At 45.5% G+C, this 18,858-nt stretch overlaps 2 protein-coding genes across 4 annotated transcripts in view; one reads left to right on the top strand and one right to left on the bottom strand.

Moving 5' to 3' along the window:
- Positions 1–18,598, bottom strand: part of LOC122552569 — a 22,665-nt gene extending 4,067 nt beyond the window's left edge. Inside the window, exons 1-3 of one of the 3 annotated variants that reach the window (XM_043695274.1) lie at positions 18,558–18,598; positions 13,002–13,422; positions 3,331–3,830 (exon numbers count right to left, since the gene is read on the bottom strand). In XM_043695274.1, the coding sequence (XP_043551209.1) occupies positions 3,331–3,814 (484 nt within the window). In that variant the 5' untranslated portion in view covers positions 3,815–3,830; positions 13,002–13,422; positions 18,558–18,598. Of the gene's footprint in view, positions 1–3,330; positions 3,831–9,842; positions 10,098–13,001; positions 13,506–18,557 lie in introns of those variants that run through there. The other 2 variants (XM_043695273.1, XM_043695272.1) reach the window with 2 other exon arrangements.
- Positions 18,599–18,603: 5 nt separating this feature from the next.
- Positions 18,604–18,858, top strand: part of nme6 (NME/NM23 nucleoside diphosphate kinase 6) — a 15,777-nt gene continuing 15,522 nt past the window's right edge. Inside the window, exon 1 of the mRNA XM_043695275.1 lies at positions 18,604–18,688. The gene's annotated coding sequence lies outside the window, so the exon portion shown is untranslated. The remainder of the gene's footprint in view (positions 18,689–18,858) is intronic.

Raw genomic sequence — 18,858 nt, 5'->3', positions numbered from 1 at the left:
GCTTATGCCCAAAACGTCGATTCTCCTGTTCCCTGGATGCTGCCTGACCTGCTGCGCTTTTCCAGCAACACATTTCCAGCTCTGCATCTGCTGCACCCAATGTGGCCTCTATATTGGGGAGACAGGCCGCCTACTTGCGGAACGTTTCAGAAAACACCTCTGGAACACCCGGACCAACCAACCCAACCACACCGTGGCTCAACGCTTCAACTCCCCCTCCCACTCCACCAAGGACATGCAGGTCCTTAGACTCCTCCATCGCCAGACGGGTTCCTAGGCGGAAGATGAGGCGCTCTTCCTCCAGCCATCCGTGCAACACAATGGCTGGAGGGAGAGCGCCTCATCTTCTGCCGCAATACGACGGCTGGAGGGAGAGCGCCTCATCTTCTGCCGCAACACGACGGCTGGAGGAAGAGCGCCTCATCTTCCGCCTAGGAACCCTCCAACCACAAGGGATGAACTCAGATTTCTCCAGTTTCCTCATTTCCCCTCCCCCCCACCTTGTCTCAGTCAAATCCCTCGAACTCAGCACCGCCTTCCTAACCTGCAATCTTCCTCCTGACCTCTTCGCCCCCACCCCCACTCCGGCCGAAACGTCGATTCTCCTGCTCCTTGGATGCTGCCTGACCTGCTGTGCTTTTCCAGCAACACATTTTCAGCTCTATTGTAAACATTACCAAATTATAGTCACTATCGCCAAAGTGCTCACCTACCTCCAAATCTAACACCCCACCGGGTTCATTCCCCAGTACCAAATCCAATATGGCATCGCCCCTTGTTGGCCTGTCTACATATTGTGTCAGAAAACCACCCTGCACACATTGAACAAGAACTGTCCCATCTAAGCTACTTGAATTGTAGTATTCCCAGTCAATATTGGGGAAGTTAAAGTCCCCTGTTACTCTCCACTCTGGGTTTAGTAATAGGTTTTAAGGAGTATCTTCAATCTGGTGAGAGATAGTGAGGCAGGGAGGTTTATGGAGGATTTTGAGAAAGTAGCAAACAGTATAGATTAAGGTGAACCAGTAGGTGTATTATCTTTGGATTTCCAAACGTAAGTTGTCAAGTTGCCACACATTAAGCTACATGATAAGATAAATGCCATGGTATTGGGGATAATATATTGGATAAAAGATTGGCTAATGAATAGAAGACAAAGAGATAGGATAATAAAGATATTTTCAGGACAACAACTTGTAACTAGTGGAGTTCCACTGGGATCAGTGCTGGGCCACAATTACTTACAATACAAATTAATGATTTGGATGAGGAAAGTGAACATACTGCAGCCAATTTTGTAAATGACACAAAAATAGGTGGGACAGCAAAGACTAACATCCCCTTGAAGCACTGATAACCCACTCACAGCCCTCAGCATCAGGAGACCGACTGTGAGATTGACTGGCAGTTCCAGAGGTCACTGTGACACTCAGACCTCAGAGAGACCTGCACAGCGATAAAAAGACTAGAGGAAATGCTGGTGAGGGTGACACATTGCGTCTGCAGAGGGATATTGAGGTTAAATGGTAAGGACTTGGAAGATCGAATATAACATGGGAAAATGTGAGTCAATGCACTTTGGCAGGACGAATAGAGAAGCAGAATATTACTTAAACGGAGAAAGACTACAGAAAGTTTCAGAGCAGAGGGATTTGAGGGACCTCATGCCTCAATCACAAAAATCTGGCATCCAAGTTCTGTGGGTAATAGGGAAGGCACAGTGGCTCAGTGGTTAGCATCAGGATTCCAGATCGATTCCAGCCTCAGGCGATTGTCTGTGAGGAGTTTGCACATTCTCTCCATGTCTGTGTGGGTTTCCTCCAGATGCTCCGGTTTCCTCCCACAGTCCAAAGATGTGCAGATCAGGTGAACTGGCCATGCTAAATTGCCCGTAGTTTTAGGTACATTAGTCAGAGGGAAACGGGTCTGGGTGGGTTACTCTTCGGAAGGTTGGTGTGGACTTGTTGGGCCGAAGAGCAAGTTTCCATACTGTAGGGAATCTAATCTAATCTCAAATAAAGAGTTGGCCTGTATTTCAAACAGAATGGAATATAAAAGTAGGGAGTCAAGATTAGAGTGGTGCTGGAAACGTACAGCAGGTCAAGGCAGCATCTGAGGAGCAGGAAAATTGACGTTTCGGGCAAAAGTCCTTCATTAGGAATGGGCTTTTGCCCAAAACATCGATTTTCCTGCTCCTCGGATGCTGCCTGACCTGCTGTGCTTTTCCAGCACCACTCTAATCTTGACTCTAATCTCCAGCATCTGCAGTACCCACTTCTGCCTATAAAAATAGGAAGGTCTTGCTAAATATATACAAGGCACTAACTTGACCACACCTTGAATATTGTGAGCAGTTTTGACCCACTTATCCAAGGAAAGAATATTGGCATTGGAGACAGTCCAGAGAAGGTTCACCAGGTTGATACCAGGTGTGGAGGGGCTCTCTAATGAGGAGAGGTTGAGTAGATTGCGTCTGCACTCACTGAAGTTTAGAATAATGAGAGACAATCTTATTGAAACATGCAAGATTCCAAGAGGGAGCTTGACAGGATAGATGTGGAAAGTTTGGTTCTCCTTGTGGGAGAGTCTAGGATCAGAGGGCATCACCTCAGAATAAGGGGTTGCACCTTTAAGGCAGAGAGTACTGAATGTGTAGAACTCTTCACCAGAGAAGGTTAATGAGGTTGGGTTGCTAAGTATAAGATATGTAATCAGTAAGGGTGTTGAGGTTTAAGGGAAAAAGGCAGAAAAATGGAGTTGAGGATTATCAGAGCAGACATAGTCTCATTGAATGGTGATGTAGACTTGATGGGATGAATGGCTTACTCCTCACACAGCTTATGGTCTTCTGGAAATTTCAAAGCATGGGGCCCAGACAGCTGAAGGTATGGTCAGGAGTGATGGAGTGACTGGAGTGGGGAATGCACGAGGCTAGACTTTGACAGATGGAGAGATCATGGAGGGTCGTGGGACTGGACAATGTTACAGGAAATAAGAGGTGTGAGCCCAGAGAGGGGTTTAAATGGAAGACTGACAATTTTACAATTGAGGTGTACGTGTATGGAATGAGCTGCCAGAGGAAGTGGTGGAGGCTGGTACAATTGCAACATTTAATAGGCATTTGGATGGGTATATGAATAGGAAGGGTTTGGAGGGATATGGGTCAGGTGCTGGCAGGTGGGACTAGATTAGGTTGGGATATCTGGTCGGCATGGACGGGTTGGACTAAAGGGTCTGCTTCCATGCTGTACATCTCTATGACTCTATGTTATATATGTTATGTTGAGTCGTTGTAAAAATAATATTTAATTCTCCTTATAAACATCTTACCGATGCAGGGGATAACAAAACTCAGGCCAATTCCTATGTCTCTCCCCGTTTGTTTTTCTCCCTTTTTGGCTCTGGCTCCCCTCAGGGTCTGTTCCATTTGCTTCAGAGACACAGCAGCCGCCTGGAGCTGCCCCTCAGTCCGTTTCCTCTGGTCCTCTGCTTCCACCAACTGATCCTGCGTGCACTTGAGGCATTTCTGCAGTTCCTTCTGCTCCTTGCTCAATTTGCCGTGCTGAACCATCAGCTTCTCACAACTTGCGTCGACGTCATCAACAATCCTACTCGCAGCCTCCTCCGCTGACAGGATCTCTCGTTGTGCAGATTCAATCTCAATCTTGAATTGTTTACTGCTGGCCTCGCTGAGATCCCCTGTTCCCGCACTGACTGCGAGTTCAAGGAGGGTCAGGATGGAAGAGATCCCTCTGAGAAAAGATGGGGAGACAGCTTCTTTACAGTCCCTTTCATACACCTCACAATCCTCCATTGTGTTCAGGGTTAACCTGCGGAAACAGAGGAAATGAACAGTTTGGATGAAGGACAGAAAGTACAGCGAAACCACCATCATTTCAGATCCATAGCTGAGAGAATTGGACAGGGCTGCATCAGCAGGATTTGGTCTCTGAGATAGGGGAGAAGGCAGAATGCTGGAGAAGGAGGTGGAAATACAAGATGGCAGCAGCAAGAGGACATTAGTCAGGGGAAGAAGATAGGATATTAAATACAAAGCAGGTGGAGACGGTGGAAAGTAAGAGATCAGAAGGAAGTAGAGGCAGATGTAAGGAGGTAGGAAATTGATGTAAGTAGTTTGTCACAGAATGAGTGCTTGATCTTGGAAATGAATAAGTGTCACTCAGAGCTAGGGAAACCCTAAGCTGCTGGTCTACCTTTCAGGAGCTGGTAGCATTGGCACAGTCCTGGGCACAAGCCATCGCCACCCTCCAATCTTAGAGGAAGAGAAATGTCTTCACTCAGACAGTTGTGAATCTTTGGATTTCCCTGCCCCAGGGAGCTGTGAATGCTGAGATGTTGAGGATATTCAAGGCAGAGATAGATAAGATCTATGAACATTAAGAGACTCAGGGGATGTGGGGACATGGCAGTGGAGTAGATCTTGAAGACTAGCCAGGATCATTTGAATGATGCTGCAGGAGAGTCAAGGAGCTGTCTGACCTCCTGCAACTCCTATGTCCGAAGTTCTCATGTGTTCTCCGAAATAACATCAAGAGTTAACTGCCTGACCCAACGACAATGTTCACTCTGGATTCCTGATGTAGGATCAGTGTTGAGATTTAGGGGGGGTTGAACCTTTCAGCTATGTCCAACTCTGTCTCATGGCTTTCACAAAATCATTACCACTATCCCAGATAAACTGGATTCATTGTAACATCAAGAGTTAACTGCCTGACCCAACGACAATGTTCAGTCTGGATTCCTGATGTAGGATCAGTGTTGAGATTTAGGGGGGGGGTTGAACCTTTCAGCTATGTCCAACTCTGTCTCATGGCTTTCACAAAATCATTACCACTATCCCAGATAAACTGGATTCATTGTGGTGGAATCAGAGAATGAGCAAATTAATGCAGTGTGAGATTTACATTTTACACTCAATCAATTCTGAGAAGTTACACTTCAGTAATGTCTCAATCCACTGGGTTTCATGCTAAAGAAAGGAAACCTAAGCTTTAGACAAGCAGCTGCATAGAGTCAATAGGATGATGTTTAATGTGAGGAACCAGCTAAATGAGAGAAAGATTTGAAATGTCGGGGCTGGCTTTGCAGGAATTAAGGAGCCTTTCGGGTGCCTTGTTTATCATAGCAAAGGGGTGGGATGGACTGGACAAAAATAAATTGCTTTGGGTGAATCCTAGAATCATAGAGTACAGAACCCATCACGTCTGTGAATTAACTCCAGTCAGGCCAGTATCCTATCAGCAAGTTGCCTTTTATTTACAGGTGTTTAGCACTTGACACTGGTCTGGCTTCCTCAGAGCCAGCTCACAGTGAGAACAGAACCTCTGACGCTCCTGTGTCAGGTCTCCCTGACTGGACCAGGTTAACAATCAGGGGACTCATATTCTGTGAGGTCACCTAGCTGACCTTGTTACAATCTCCACAGTCTGTATCACCAAAAATACACATCAACCTACATTAGCCCCACTTTCCTGCACTAGACCCATAGCTTTGAATATTACGACATTTCAAGAACTCACCCAAGTACTTTTTAAAATACTTTTCAACTTCCTTCCAAGGCAGGGCATTCCAGATCCCAGCCACCCTCTGGGTGAAAATGTTTCCTCACATTCCCTCTAAACCTCCTGCCTTTAAAGTTAACATTATGCCCCTTTGCTATTCACCCTTCAACTAAGGGGAACAGCTGCTTTCTCTCCACCTGTCCATGCCCCTCATAACCTTATACGCCTCAGTCAGGCCCCCCTTCAACCTTCACTACTCCGAAGAAAACAACCTGAGTTTACCCAGCTTTGCTTCATCGATGAAATGCTCCATCCCAGGCACCTTCCTGGTGAATCTCTTCTGCCCCCCTCCATCATTCCTACAGTGTGGGGAGCAGAACTGCGCACAGTTCTCCAGCTGTGGCCTGATCAAAGTCTTGTGCAGCTGCAACATCACCTCCCTGCTCTGACAGTCTATGCATTTACTGATAAATGAATGTATCCTGTCTGCCTTTGTAATGACCCTTTTACCCTGTTCTGCCCCCTTCAGGAATCTGTGAATAATCTCCCCATGATCCCTCTGAGCTTCCTCGTGTCCTGCTATTCATTACATACTCCTCTTGTCTTGTTCTTTCATCCAAAGTGCATCCCCTCACATTTATTAGGGTGAAATTCCATCTGCCATTGATCTGTCTGACCAATCCACTTACATCCTCCTGTAACCGAACACTTTCCTCCTGTCAACCACCCGGCCAATCTTTGTGTTAGCTGCAAACTAACTTAATATCCTCCCTGCACACTCTAATCTCCATCATGGATGAATATCACAGACAATAAGGACCTCACGCTGATCCCTGTGGTACACCACTGCACACTGTGCTTCAGTCACACAAATGGCCTTCTACAACTACCCTCTGTCACCTGTCTTTAAACTGATTTTAGATCCAAGTTGCTAAGTTATCTGCTGTGGTTCTGTTCGCCGAGCTGGAAGTTTTTGTTGCAAACGTTTCGTCCCCTGGCTAGGCGACATCATCAGTGCTTGGGAGCCTCCTGCGAAGCGCTTCGTTGATGTTTCCTCCGGTGTTTATAGTGGTCTGTCCCTGCCGCTTCCAGTTGTCAGTTTCAGCTGTCCGCTGTAGTGGTTGGTATATTGGGTCCAGGTCGATGTGTTTGTTGATGGAGTTTGTGGATGACAGCCAGACGACTGCGACCCCTAGGACTCATAACGGCACACAAACCAACAGCCTCCTCAGAAAACAACTCACCAGAACGAAGGACCCGATACCCAACATGAGCAAGACGAATGTAGTGTACAAAATACCATGCAAGGACTGCACAAAACACTACATAGGACAAACAGGAAGACAGCTAACAATCCACATACATGAACATCAACTAGCCACGAAACGACACGACCAGCTATCCTTAGTAGCCACACACGCAGACAACAAGCAACATGAATTCGACTGGGACAACACTACTATCATAGGGCAAGCCAGACAGAGAACAGCCAGGGAATTCCTAGAGGCATGGCACTCATCCACAAACTCCATCAACAAACACATCGACCTGGACCCAATATACCAACCACTACAGCGGACAGCTGAAACTGACAACCGGAAGCGGCAGGGACAGACCACTATAAACACCGGAGGTAACATCAAAGAAGCGCTTCGCAGGAGGCTCCCAAGCACTGATGAGGTCGCCTAGCCAGGGGACGAAACGTTTGCAACAAAAACTTCCAGCTCGGCGAACAGAACCACAGCAACGAGCACCCGAGCTACAAATCTTCGCACAAACTTTGAATGCTAAGTTATCTTTTACCTTCTTTATCAATCTCCCATGTGTAACCTTGTCAAAGGCATTGCTGAAATCCTAATAAACTACATCAACTGCCCTTCCCTCATTTACATACATGGTTACCTACTGGAAAAATTCCAGCTTCGTTCGGCATGACCTCCCTTAGACAAAGAAAGCCTGACTATCCCTGCAACCCTTACCTCTCTAAATGGGGATTAACATTCTCCTTCACTATTTTCTCCAACAGATTCCCTACCACTGATGTGGGACTCACTGGTGTATAGTTCCCTGGTCAACTTTACCACCCTTCTTGTAAAGTGGAATCGCATTAGCTGTCCTCTAGTTCTCCAGAACCTTCCCCTGTGGCCAGGGAGTGTCTAAAAAAAAGGATCAAAGCCCCTGTAATTTCCTGCCTCGTTTCCTGCAGCAGCCTGGGATACAATTCATCTGAATCAGGGGATTTATCCACTTTTAAATCTGCCAAAGCATCCAATACCTCTACACTTCTGTATTAATCTGCTCAAAATCCTGACAGTCCATCTTCTCAAATGCTGTACTTGCATCCATCCTCTCCTGAGTAAAGAGAGGTGTGAAATGCTCACTTAACACTCTACCAATGTTCTTCAACATCGCAAACAGATTGTTCCCTTGATCCCTAATGGAATCTACTCTTTCCCTGGTTATTCTCTTCCCCTATGCAGATTAATTGGGATTCTCCCTCATCTTACCTCCCAGCATTTCCTCACTCCTTTTTACTCTCCTAATTGCTCTACTGAGCTCTCCCAGCCCCCCTGCACTTCCTATATTCTTGGGCCTCTGTTGTTTTGCTCCCTCTGTACCTGTCTCTCTTTTCCTTTTTCTCCAGTCCTGAATATTCCTACACATCTGGGTTCTCTGGGCTTGTTCCTACACTTCACCCTAAAGGGAACATGTTGGGCCTGTACTCTCCTCAGTATCTTTCTGACTGCCTCCCACTGTTCTGCTGTAGATTTACCCTCAAGTAGCAGTGCCCAGTCTATTTTTGCCAAATACTGCCATATTTTAATAAAATCCAATCCAAAACCCTTTCTCACAGACCATCTTTATCTTTTTCCATAACATACTGAAAACATATGGTGTTGCGGTTGCTATTCCTCCAATGCTCCTCACTGTAATCTCAAACACCTTGCCTGGCTTCATTCCCCAAAATTAGGTCCTGCCCTGCACCTTCCCTTGTTGGACTTTTCATACTCTGAAAGCTTGTGATTTCAAATAAATCTATTGGACTATAACCTGGTGCCATGTGACGTCTGACTTCTACACGTTGATATTAAAAGTTCTCCTCAATGTATTTCAGGAAATTTGCCTCCTGTAACCCCTTTATGCTAGGACTATCCCAAATAATTGCACATCCACCAATGTCATTTATTGTATCCGCTGTTCCCAATGCGGTCTACTCTACACTGAGGAGACTGGACGCCTCCTCGCAGAGCGCTTTAGGGAACATCTCCGGGACACCCGCACCAACCAACCCCACCGCCCCGTGGCTCAACATTTCAACTCCCCCTCCCATTCTGCTGAAGACATGCAGGTCGTGGCATCCTCCACCGCCGCTCCCTCACCACCCGACGCCTGGAGGAAGAATGCCTCATCTTCTGCCTCGGAACACTTCAACCCCAAGGCATCAATGTAGACTTCACCAGTTTCCTCATTTCTCCTCCCCCTACCTTACCCCAGTTCCTAACTTCCAGCTCAGCACCATCCTCATGACCTGTCCTACCTGCCAATCTCCTTCCCACCTTTCTGCTCCACCCTCCCCTCTGACCTATCATCTTCATCCCAACCCCATTCACCTATTATACTCTTTGCTACCTTCTCCCCAGCTCCATCCCCCCCCATTTATCTTTCCACCCTGGAGGCTCCCTGCCTCTATTCCTGATGAAGGGCTTTTGCCCGAAACATCGATTCTCTTGCTCTTTGGATGCTGCCTGATCTGCTGTGCTTTTCCAGCACCACTCTAATCTAGACTCTGGTTTCCACCATCTACAGTCCTCACTTTTGCCTGTCCCAAATAATGTTGGGGTAGTTGAAATACCCTAATAAGTATTTTTACACATCTTCGTGAATTCACTGCCCTGGTCGCTGAGAGGGCCAGAGTGAGAGTCCATCACATTAAGGAAAAGTCATTTGTAACAGCACATTTAGTAAGGATTATTTTTGTGGAAGAAATATAACCTGACCCTGCGCTGAAAGTGCTCAGTAAGTCTTCACAGCCGATGTCCAGAAGAGATAGGTTACTATGGCAACCTGTACATCCAGGTTCTAGAATGGTTGAAGGAAGAATCACCATGGTAACCTCTGTAAACAGAATCTTAAAGACAATGACAGTCAGTCAATTCCTGTCTGAATTCGATTATAGGTAGCTGTAAATAGCCCAATCCAGGAGATTAGAAACAAGCCCAGCCAATTTATCCTGAAAGATTCAATCTGATGCATCACTCCCCGGAAACATGAATAAAGGTATCGTTGTGGAGGCAGACTGCCCTCAGTTTAACATCTCACCTGAAAGGAAGCACGTTCGACAAAGCAGCACTCCCTCCCTCAGTTACAGACAGTGGGTCTCAATCTGAATTAGATTCCTGGAACGGTGTTTGAAACTCCAGCATCTGAGTCTGAGCCAGCAGTAATGTCCACAGACAACATCTGATACACTGAAGGGATTTTCCAAAAGGATCCAATACTTAAGTGAAGTGGTGAACGCAAATGTGTGACAGTAATCCTCATCACTAACTCTGTCTAAATGCACTGTGCATGACACATCACTGGAACTTTGAGTGTTGTACCACGAAATCTGTTGTCACAAAGATTCTTCTTGGCTTCTGACTCAGTCACTACATAAAGCAGTCTTTATGTACCAGACTGCTTTTCATCTCTTGCAAGCATCTGAATGAAAGATGCTTTGTAAGACAGGAAAGAGACTGTTGCTTGTTTGTTGCAAGTGAACATTAATACTTTCATAACTAAAAATGTCACTGTCTCTCCAGAGTCCAAATCACAATTAACACTGACCTTCCCAAACCCATTCACGGTGGCAGGAAGTTTTAAATAATGCTCAACACTGAGAGGAAATGGTTCAAATGATAAATGCATTCACTGTTAAGATCAGACAAGATGCAAGCACCAAACCATCCAAAACAGAAAGCAATGGCAGAAACAATAAATATCACATTTATGTTCAAAAAGGCACATGGGAAACTTGCCTTCATTAACTGGGGGACAGAATACAAGAACGGAGAGGTTATGCTGGAACTGTATAAAATGAAGGTTGGGCAACAACTGGAGTACTGTGTACAGATCGAGTCACCACATTGTAAAGATATGATTAGACTAGAGAGGGTGCCGAGGAGATTCACCAGGATGCTGCCTGGGCTGGAGTTGTTTTCCTTAGAGCAGTGAAAGTTGAGAGGGGACCTGAGATGTGTAGGATTATTGGGACAAAGACAGGGTGATTTGGAAGGATTGTTTCCCCATCAGTAAAGGGTCAATAACAATAAAACATAGGAGCAGTCTTTTCCCCTCAAGTCTTTTACCATTCAACAAGATCATCGAAATTCCGATAACGTTCAACTTCACTTCCTTGTCTTTTCCATAAAAATCTATCTCAAGTCTACCTCAGTCTTGCATGTGCTTAATGACCCAGTCTTGACAGGCCTCTGTGGTAAAGGATTCCACAGATTCACCACCCTCTGAGTAAAGAAATTCCTCCTTATCTCTGTCTTAAATGTGTGACCCCTTAGTCTAAGATTATTTCCCCACAAGGGGAAACAACCTCCCCACGTCTACTCTGTCAAGTCCCTTAAGAATCTTGTTATGTTTCAATAACGACAGCTCTCATTCTTCTAAATGCCAATGAATACGGGTCCAAATTGACATAACCTCTCCTCATAACACACATTATGTATCAATCTAGTGAATCTTCTCTGAACTGCCTCCAATGGCAGTATATCTTTCCTTAGATAAGGGGCTCAAAATTGTTCCTAGTATTCCAGCTGTGGTCTGACTAGTGATTTGTACAGTATTAGTAAAAAGTCCCTCTTTTCACACCCTATCCCCTTTGAAATAAAGGCCAACATTCTACTTGCCTTCCTATTACCTGCTGAACTTGGATGCTAGCTTTTCAAGACTCATGCACGAGGACCCTGAACCCTTCCTTGTTGTTGCTATCTGCAGCTTTTCTCCATTTAAATAACATCCAGCAACTCCATTCCTCCTGCCAAAGTACACAACCTCACATTTTCATAGAAAATCAGAATCCCTACAGTGTGGAAACAGGCCATTTGGCCCAACAAGTCCACAGTCACCCTCCAAAGAGTAACTCACCCAGAACCATTCCCCTATACTCCTTTGCCACTGACAAATGCACCTAATTTACTCATCCCCTGAACATGATGGGCACTTGAACATGGCCAATTCATCTAAACTGCACAACTTTGAATTGTGGGAGGAAACTGAAGCACCCGGAGGAAACCCACGCAGACACGGGGAGAATGTGCAAACTCCATGCGGACAGTCTGACAAGGCTGGAATTGAACCCGGGTCCCTAGCACTGTGAGGCAACAATGCTAGCCACTGAGCCACCGTGCCACCCCCACATTATTTCCCACATTATAATCCATCCGCCAAGTTTTTACCCACTTGCTTATTCCCACAGGATATAGGTGGGAATGTGTTTCCCTAGGTGGGGAGTACAGAACTGAGGGTGGTCATCATCTCACGGTAGGTAAAGGGTCAGCCCCTGAGGATTTTCTTCACTTAAATTGCTTGGAACCATTGGAATCCACAGACCCAGAGAGCTGCGCCTGCTCTATCATTTAGTATGTTCAAGACAGAGGTCAATGGGCTTTTAGGTATTTCATGAATTAAGGAATTTGGGACAGTGTAAGAAGATGGAACAAAAATAAAAAATGTGATTGTAATGATGCACTAGGGTCGAGGGGCTGAGTGGCCTCCTGTTTCATATTGAAGAACCAATGTAAGTCACAGACATTTACAGCACAGAAGGAGGTGGATTGAGCAAGTACAAGTCAACAAAGATTGGACTGCACAAATCCCATTTTCCAGCTTTGGCCCATATCTATGGAGGCTATGGCAATGCAAGTGAATATCTCAAAACTGCTTCGATATTACAAGAGTTTCTGAATCAGTCACCCCTACGCTCCCACCACCCCTTTGAGTTTAAAAAAAATTCTCATCAATGTGTTGCCCCCCTCGGGGTATCTGACACTCAGTGAGCTGCCCCCCTCGGGGTATCTGACACTCGGTGTGAAGCCCCCCGGTGTATCTGACACTCAGTGTGATGCCCACCCCGGGGTATCTGACACTCAGTGTGAAGCCCCCCGGGGTATCTGACACTCAGTGTGATGCCCACCCCGGGGTATCTGACACTCAGTGTAATGCCCTCCCCGGGGTATCTGACACTCAGTGTGAAGCTCCCCCGGAGTATCTGACCCTCAGTATGATGCCCCCCCCAGGGTATCTGACACAGTGTGATGCCCCCCCATCTCCTGTCCCTCCCTAGGGGCTAAGTCCCAGCCTCTAACTCTGGTGGTCACAATGCTCCTATCACACCCCATGGGATCTGCTGCCTCTCTCGGGGATCAGTGATCTGCTTGCGCTTGAACCTTCCCTGTGGGTCGGTGGATCCCGGAGCCGCTCGCTCACCCGCTTTCCCGTGCCTGTCCGGAGTTATCACTCTGTGGTGGGTGGATCCCTTTGTCCCGGGTTGATCTCTCCCTGTGTCAGGTGGATTCTCTCCATGTCCCGGGTGTATTCCTTTTTCCAAATTGATCTCTCTCTGTTCCGGGTAGATTCTCTTGTTCAGAATGGGTCTCGCTATCCTGAGTGGATCATCCCCTTGTCCCGAGTGGGTCTCTCTGTTCCGAGTGGATTCTCTCCTGGTCCTGAATGGATCTCTCTGTTCCAAGTGGATCTCTCTGTCCCGAGTGGGTCTCTCTGTCCCGAGTGGGTCTCTCTGTCTGTCTGACCGGTGGTGGTGGTGTTTTGAGGGAATGTGCCCTGATCTCAGCGACCTGCTGCGAAATTTGAGTCAGAGAGTCTGTTTCTTCAACCCAAAGGAACTGGGCTGTGAGGAGGGAGAAGAGACACAACAACAAATAAACTGCTGGGAATAACAGAACAGAAAAGAGGAGAGAGAGAGGAAGAAAGCGAGAGAGACAAAGACCGGCAGAAAGAGAGAGAGAGAGAGGTAGAGTGTCAGACCGAAAGAGAGAGAGATGGAGAAAGGGACAAAGAGAGAGAGGGACAAAGAGAGAGAGAGAGAGAGAGAGACAGAGACTAGCATGGACTGGTTCTGAGGAAAAATCACTTAACCCAAAACTCTGATTTCTTTCTGCCTGATGCTGCCAGACCTGCTGAGCATTTCCAGCATTTCTTTTGTTTTTGATTCTGATTTACACCATCTGCAGGCCTCCTTTTTTTATATTGGAGGTAGTGATGGGGTTAGACACACACAGCGTGAGTAGGAAGAGACAGAAAAACACTGTAATTTAAATATTTTATCTTATTGGAAATAAAACATTACTTCAGGGATTTCTGACCACCTTCAGCAAGCTAGGACTTCACACTAAAATGCTTTGAATAATGTTAAAATGTTAAACTGCTGCAGAGGAACCTGATTCCAGTGGGTTTATTAATTTAGAGCCAGTTATTTCTCCAGATCCTTTGCTGCCTGCTCTCTCCCTCTCCAAATCATTTTTCATCCCTCATTTTTGCAACAATAAAAAAAAACTAATTCCTTGTTTCAACAATTGATTGCAGCAGAGAAAACCACACTCCAACTATGCACAAGGAGAGCTCTCCCATGGAGATTTAATTATCTCCCAAATATTTCCTACTATTAATAAAAAGTGATTTGTGGGTTGTTCTTCACTCTCCTATTGACCACGAGAACTAATAGAAATATGTATTTGTCTGATTTTTATTCATTCCAGAACACTTCAAGCAATAGCTATACCCTGCAAAACTAAGAGGTTCTTGTGGAGCAGTGGTAGTATCCCTATCTCTGAATCAGGAGGCCTAGGTTGAAATCCTATCTGTCCCAGAGGTGTGTAATAACATCTCTGAACAGGTTGGTTAGGAAATATCTACCTTGAAATACAAATATCACTCAAGTGCCAGGCAATGGTCTCTAACCGTGGTCCATGATAATCAATTGTGTCACTATCACTGAAACCCCTTTCGTCATGGGGGTTACCAGCCATACCAATACAGGGGCTACAAGAGCAGGTCAGAATAAAAAAAACTGCAGAAGCTGGAAACCTAAAGTAAAAAGTGAAAATGCTGGAGAAACTCAGCAGGTCTGGCAGCATCTGTGGAGAGAGAAATAGAGTTAATGTCTCGAGTCTGATATGCCTCTTTCTCAGAACAGGAAGGGGTTGGAAAATTGTGGTTTCTAAATATTTTTGACTGAGAGGGAGAAGAGGAGCGAGAGGAACAGATACTGGAGGTGGCCAGATCAAAAGACAAAGGGCTGGTCATGGTGATAAAGGAGAGATAGAGATGTCAGGTAAGTGCCATGCTAGCTGTGATGGGGAGAAGATGGGTTTGCTGAGACGAAGCCAGTAAGAAAAAAAAAACTCATGTAGAGGCTGGAGAGGTTGCAACCAAAATGAAGGACACAGATCATGCTCTGAAATTGTTCAACTCAATACTGTGTCCTAGAGACTATAAAGGCAGGTAGATGGACAGAGCGGGCAGCCTCTTTGTAAGAAATTAAATGAAATCAATTGCACAAAGTGATATCGAGTTGGAATGTACGGAATCTGTATGGGTAGAGCTGAGGAATCACAAAAGAGAAAAAGACCTTGATGGGAGTTGTGTACTGGTCTCTGAGCAGTAGTCAGGATGTGGGGAAGAAATTAAATCAGGAGATAGAAAAGGCAGTTAGAACAGGCACTATTACAATCAACATGGGGGACTTCAATATGCAGGGGGACTGGGAAAGTCAGGTTAGTAGCAGATCTCAAGAAAAGGAATTTGTGAAATGATTAAGATAGTTTTTTGGAACAGCTTACGGTTGAGCCCACTAGGGAACAGGGAATTCTGGATTTGGTGATGTGCAATGAGAAAGACTTGATGAGTGAGATTTCGGTGAAGGTATCTCTGGGTGGCAGTGACCAGAATATAGAATCATAGTCACACAGCACGGAAACAGATCCTTTGACACTTGTCCTTGCCGACCAAGAATCCTAAACTGAACTAGTCCCATTTGTCTGCATTTAGCCCATATTCCTCTAAACCTTTCCTATTCATATGCCCATCTACATGTCTATTAAATGTTGTAATTGTGCTCACCTCTACCACTTCCTCTGGCAGCTCGTTCCACCAGCCCCTGTGTGAAAATGTTGCCCCTCATATCCCTTTTAAATCTTTCCCCTCTCACCTTAAAACTATGTCCTCTGGTTTTGGACTCCCCTACCCTGCGGAAAAGACCTAGGTTATTCACCTTATCCATGCCCCTCATGATTTTATAAGATTATCCCTCAGCTTCCTCTGTTCCAGGGAAATGGATCTCAGTACATGTGACAATAATAAATCAAGTCAAATCAAAAACTCCCAGCTTATCTAGCCTCTCCTTATAATACAAATTCTTTAGTCTAGTTAATATCCTTGTAAATCCTTTCTGCAACCTTTCCAGTTTAGTAATATCCTCCCTATAGTAGGGTGATCAGAATCGTATGCAGTACTCCAAATGTGGCCTCACCAATGTCTTGCATAACCACAATATGACATCCTAACTCCTGTACTCAATGTTCTGACCAATGAAGACAAGCATGCCAAATGCCTTCTTCCACCCTGTCTACCTGTTACGCCACTTTCAAGGAATTATGTGTCTGCGCTCTTAGGTCTCTCTGTTCAGCAACACTCCCCTGGGCCCTACCATTAACTGTGTAAGTCCTGACCTGGTTTGTCTTACCAAACTCCAACACCTCACATTTATCTAAACTAAACTCCATCTGCCATTCCTCACTCCATTAGATCAGCTAATTGTACTCTTAGATAATATTCTTCATTTTCTACTAACCCAATTCTGGCGTCAACTACAAACTTACTAACTAGGCCTCCTATATTCTTAACCAAACAATTTATATAAATGATGAGTAACAGTATACCGAGCAGCGATCCTTGCATCACACTGCTGGTCACAGGCCTCCAGTCTGAACAACAACTACCTACCACCATCCTCTGTCTCCTACCATCAAGCCAAATTTACATGCAATTGGCTAGTTCTCCCTGGATCCCATGTGATATAACCTTACCAAGCAGTCTAACATGGGGAACCTTATCAAAGACTTTGCTAAAGTCCATGCAGGCAACATCTACCACTCTGCCTTCATCTATCTTTTTGGTCACATCTTCAAAAATTCAGTTTGGGAGATATAATTCCCATGGACAAGGCCATGTTGATTATTCCTAATTAGCCCTTACTTTTCCAAATGCATGCAAATTCTGTCTCTCAGAATCCCCTCCACCAACTTAGCCATGACTGATGTCAGACACACCGGTCTAAAGTTCCTCGGCTTGTTCTTGCAGCTCTTCTTAAGGTGCAACATTAGCCATCCTCCAGGCTTCAAGCACCTCACTAACTGCTGTAGATGATATAAAAATCTTTACATGGGCCCCACAATTTCTTCCCTAGCCTATCACAATGTCCTGAGATACATGTGATCAGGTCCTGAGGTTTTATCAACCTTATGGGTGTTTTAAGACCTCCAGCACCTCCTTCTACAATGTGGACTCTTTTCAAGACATCATTATTTCCTTAAGTTCACCTAGCTTCCATGTCTTTCTCCACAATAAATACTGACAGAAAATACTTGTTTAGTATCTCACCTATCTCTTGCCATTCCATATTTAGACAACCTTGTTGATCTTTAAGGGGCCATATTCTTTCCCTCATTACTCTGTGGCCCTTAATGTATTTATAGAATCTCTTTGGATACTAAAGAGTAAAGAACAATACAGTACAGGAACAGGTCCTTCAGCCCTCTAAGCCTGTGCCACCACATTTTTCCTTTCCAAACTAAAACTGCCTTTTCTTACAGGATCCATATCCCTCTATTCTCTTTCCATTTACATATTCATCCAGCTTCTTCAATGCTGCTATTGTATTCGCTTCCACCACCTCCTTTGGCAACGTATTCCAGGCACTCAACACCCTTTATGTGAAAACCTTACCTTATACATCTCTTTTAAATGCCCCCCTCACACCTTGAACCTGTGTCCCTCAGTAATTGACCTCTCAACCCTGGGACAAAGTCTCATACTTTCCACTCTATACATGCCATTCACAATATTATAAATTTCTTTCAAGATGCCCCTCAACCTCCTGTGTTCCAGTGAAAACAACCTAGTCTAGCCAATCTTTCTCCATAGCTAAAATCCCCCATACCAGGCAACATCCTGGTAAACCTTTTCTGTACCCTCTTCAAAGCATCCACATTCTTCTTGGTAGTGTGGTGACCATAACTGAATGCAATTTTGCAAGTGTGGTCCAACTAAAGTTCTATAAAGCTGCAGCATAACTTGTCTATCCTTACACTCAATGCCTTAAACTTATCTGCCCCTTTTCGTCCTTCTGATTTCTCTCCTATTCATAAGTATATCTCCTATTCATGCTATAGTCTGAGAGGGAGGAAATTGGATCAGAGGATGGAGGGAGGAGTGATAGAGGGAGGAGTGGTGAGGGTTTGAGTTATAAGGAGAGGCTGGACAGGCTGGGATTTGTTTCACAGGAGTATAGGAGGATGAGGTTGTAGAGGTTTATAAAATCATGAGGGCATAGATAAGGTGAATAGCCAAGAGTTTTTTTCCCCCTATGATGGGGAATTTCAAAACTGGCATTTTTTTTTAATACGGAGGGTGGTTCGCATGTGGAATAAACTTCCAGAAGGAGTGGTGGATGTGGATACAGTTACAATGTTGAAAAGACATTTGGATAAATACATGAATAGGAAAAGTTTGGAGGGATATGGGCCTGGAGGAGGCAGAAGGGGCGAGTTTAGTTTGGGAACATGGGACTGATTGGACTTAGGCGTCTGTTTCGGTGCTGCATGACTCTATGATGGCAGGGGGGGTTGTGAAGATTGTCATCGGAGCTCAAGGGAGAAGGGGTAAGAGTGACCCTGCCACTGACAGAGTCACTCCCTGGGGGAGGGTACCAAAGGGCATCACCACCCTGTCAGCCTCCCAAAGTACCCCGGAACTAATCCGCGGGTTCGCTCTCCCCCGGGAGCGGCGGTCCGGGCGGAACCGGAAGTTATGGGGAACTGATTTCGCACGGACTGTTTTCCGGTTGGCGGTTTCCATGGCGGCGGCAGCGCAAGCGGGTGAGTGTTTCCGCCGGGATCACCGTCACCCCCCCAGCCTCGATCCCCCAACAGTCCGGCCCGTCCACCCCACAGCCGCCCGTGAGGGTGTTGTCAGGCCCCGATCTATTTTTTTTTGGGGGGGGGGGGTCTGGCGCCGTTTAATTTAATTTAAATTAAATCAATCCCAT

This window comes from Chiloscyllium plagiosum, chromosome 9, assembly GCF_004010195.1.
Source record: "Chiloscyllium plagiosum isolate BGI_BamShark_2017 chromosome 9, ASM401019v2, whole genome shotgun sequence".
NCBI classification, from domain to species: domain Eukaryota; kingdom Metazoa; phylum Chordata; class Chondrichthyes; order Orectolobiformes; family Hemiscylliidae; genus Chiloscyllium; species Chiloscyllium plagiosum.
This window is presented reverse-complemented; position numbering and strand designations above follow the sequence as displayed.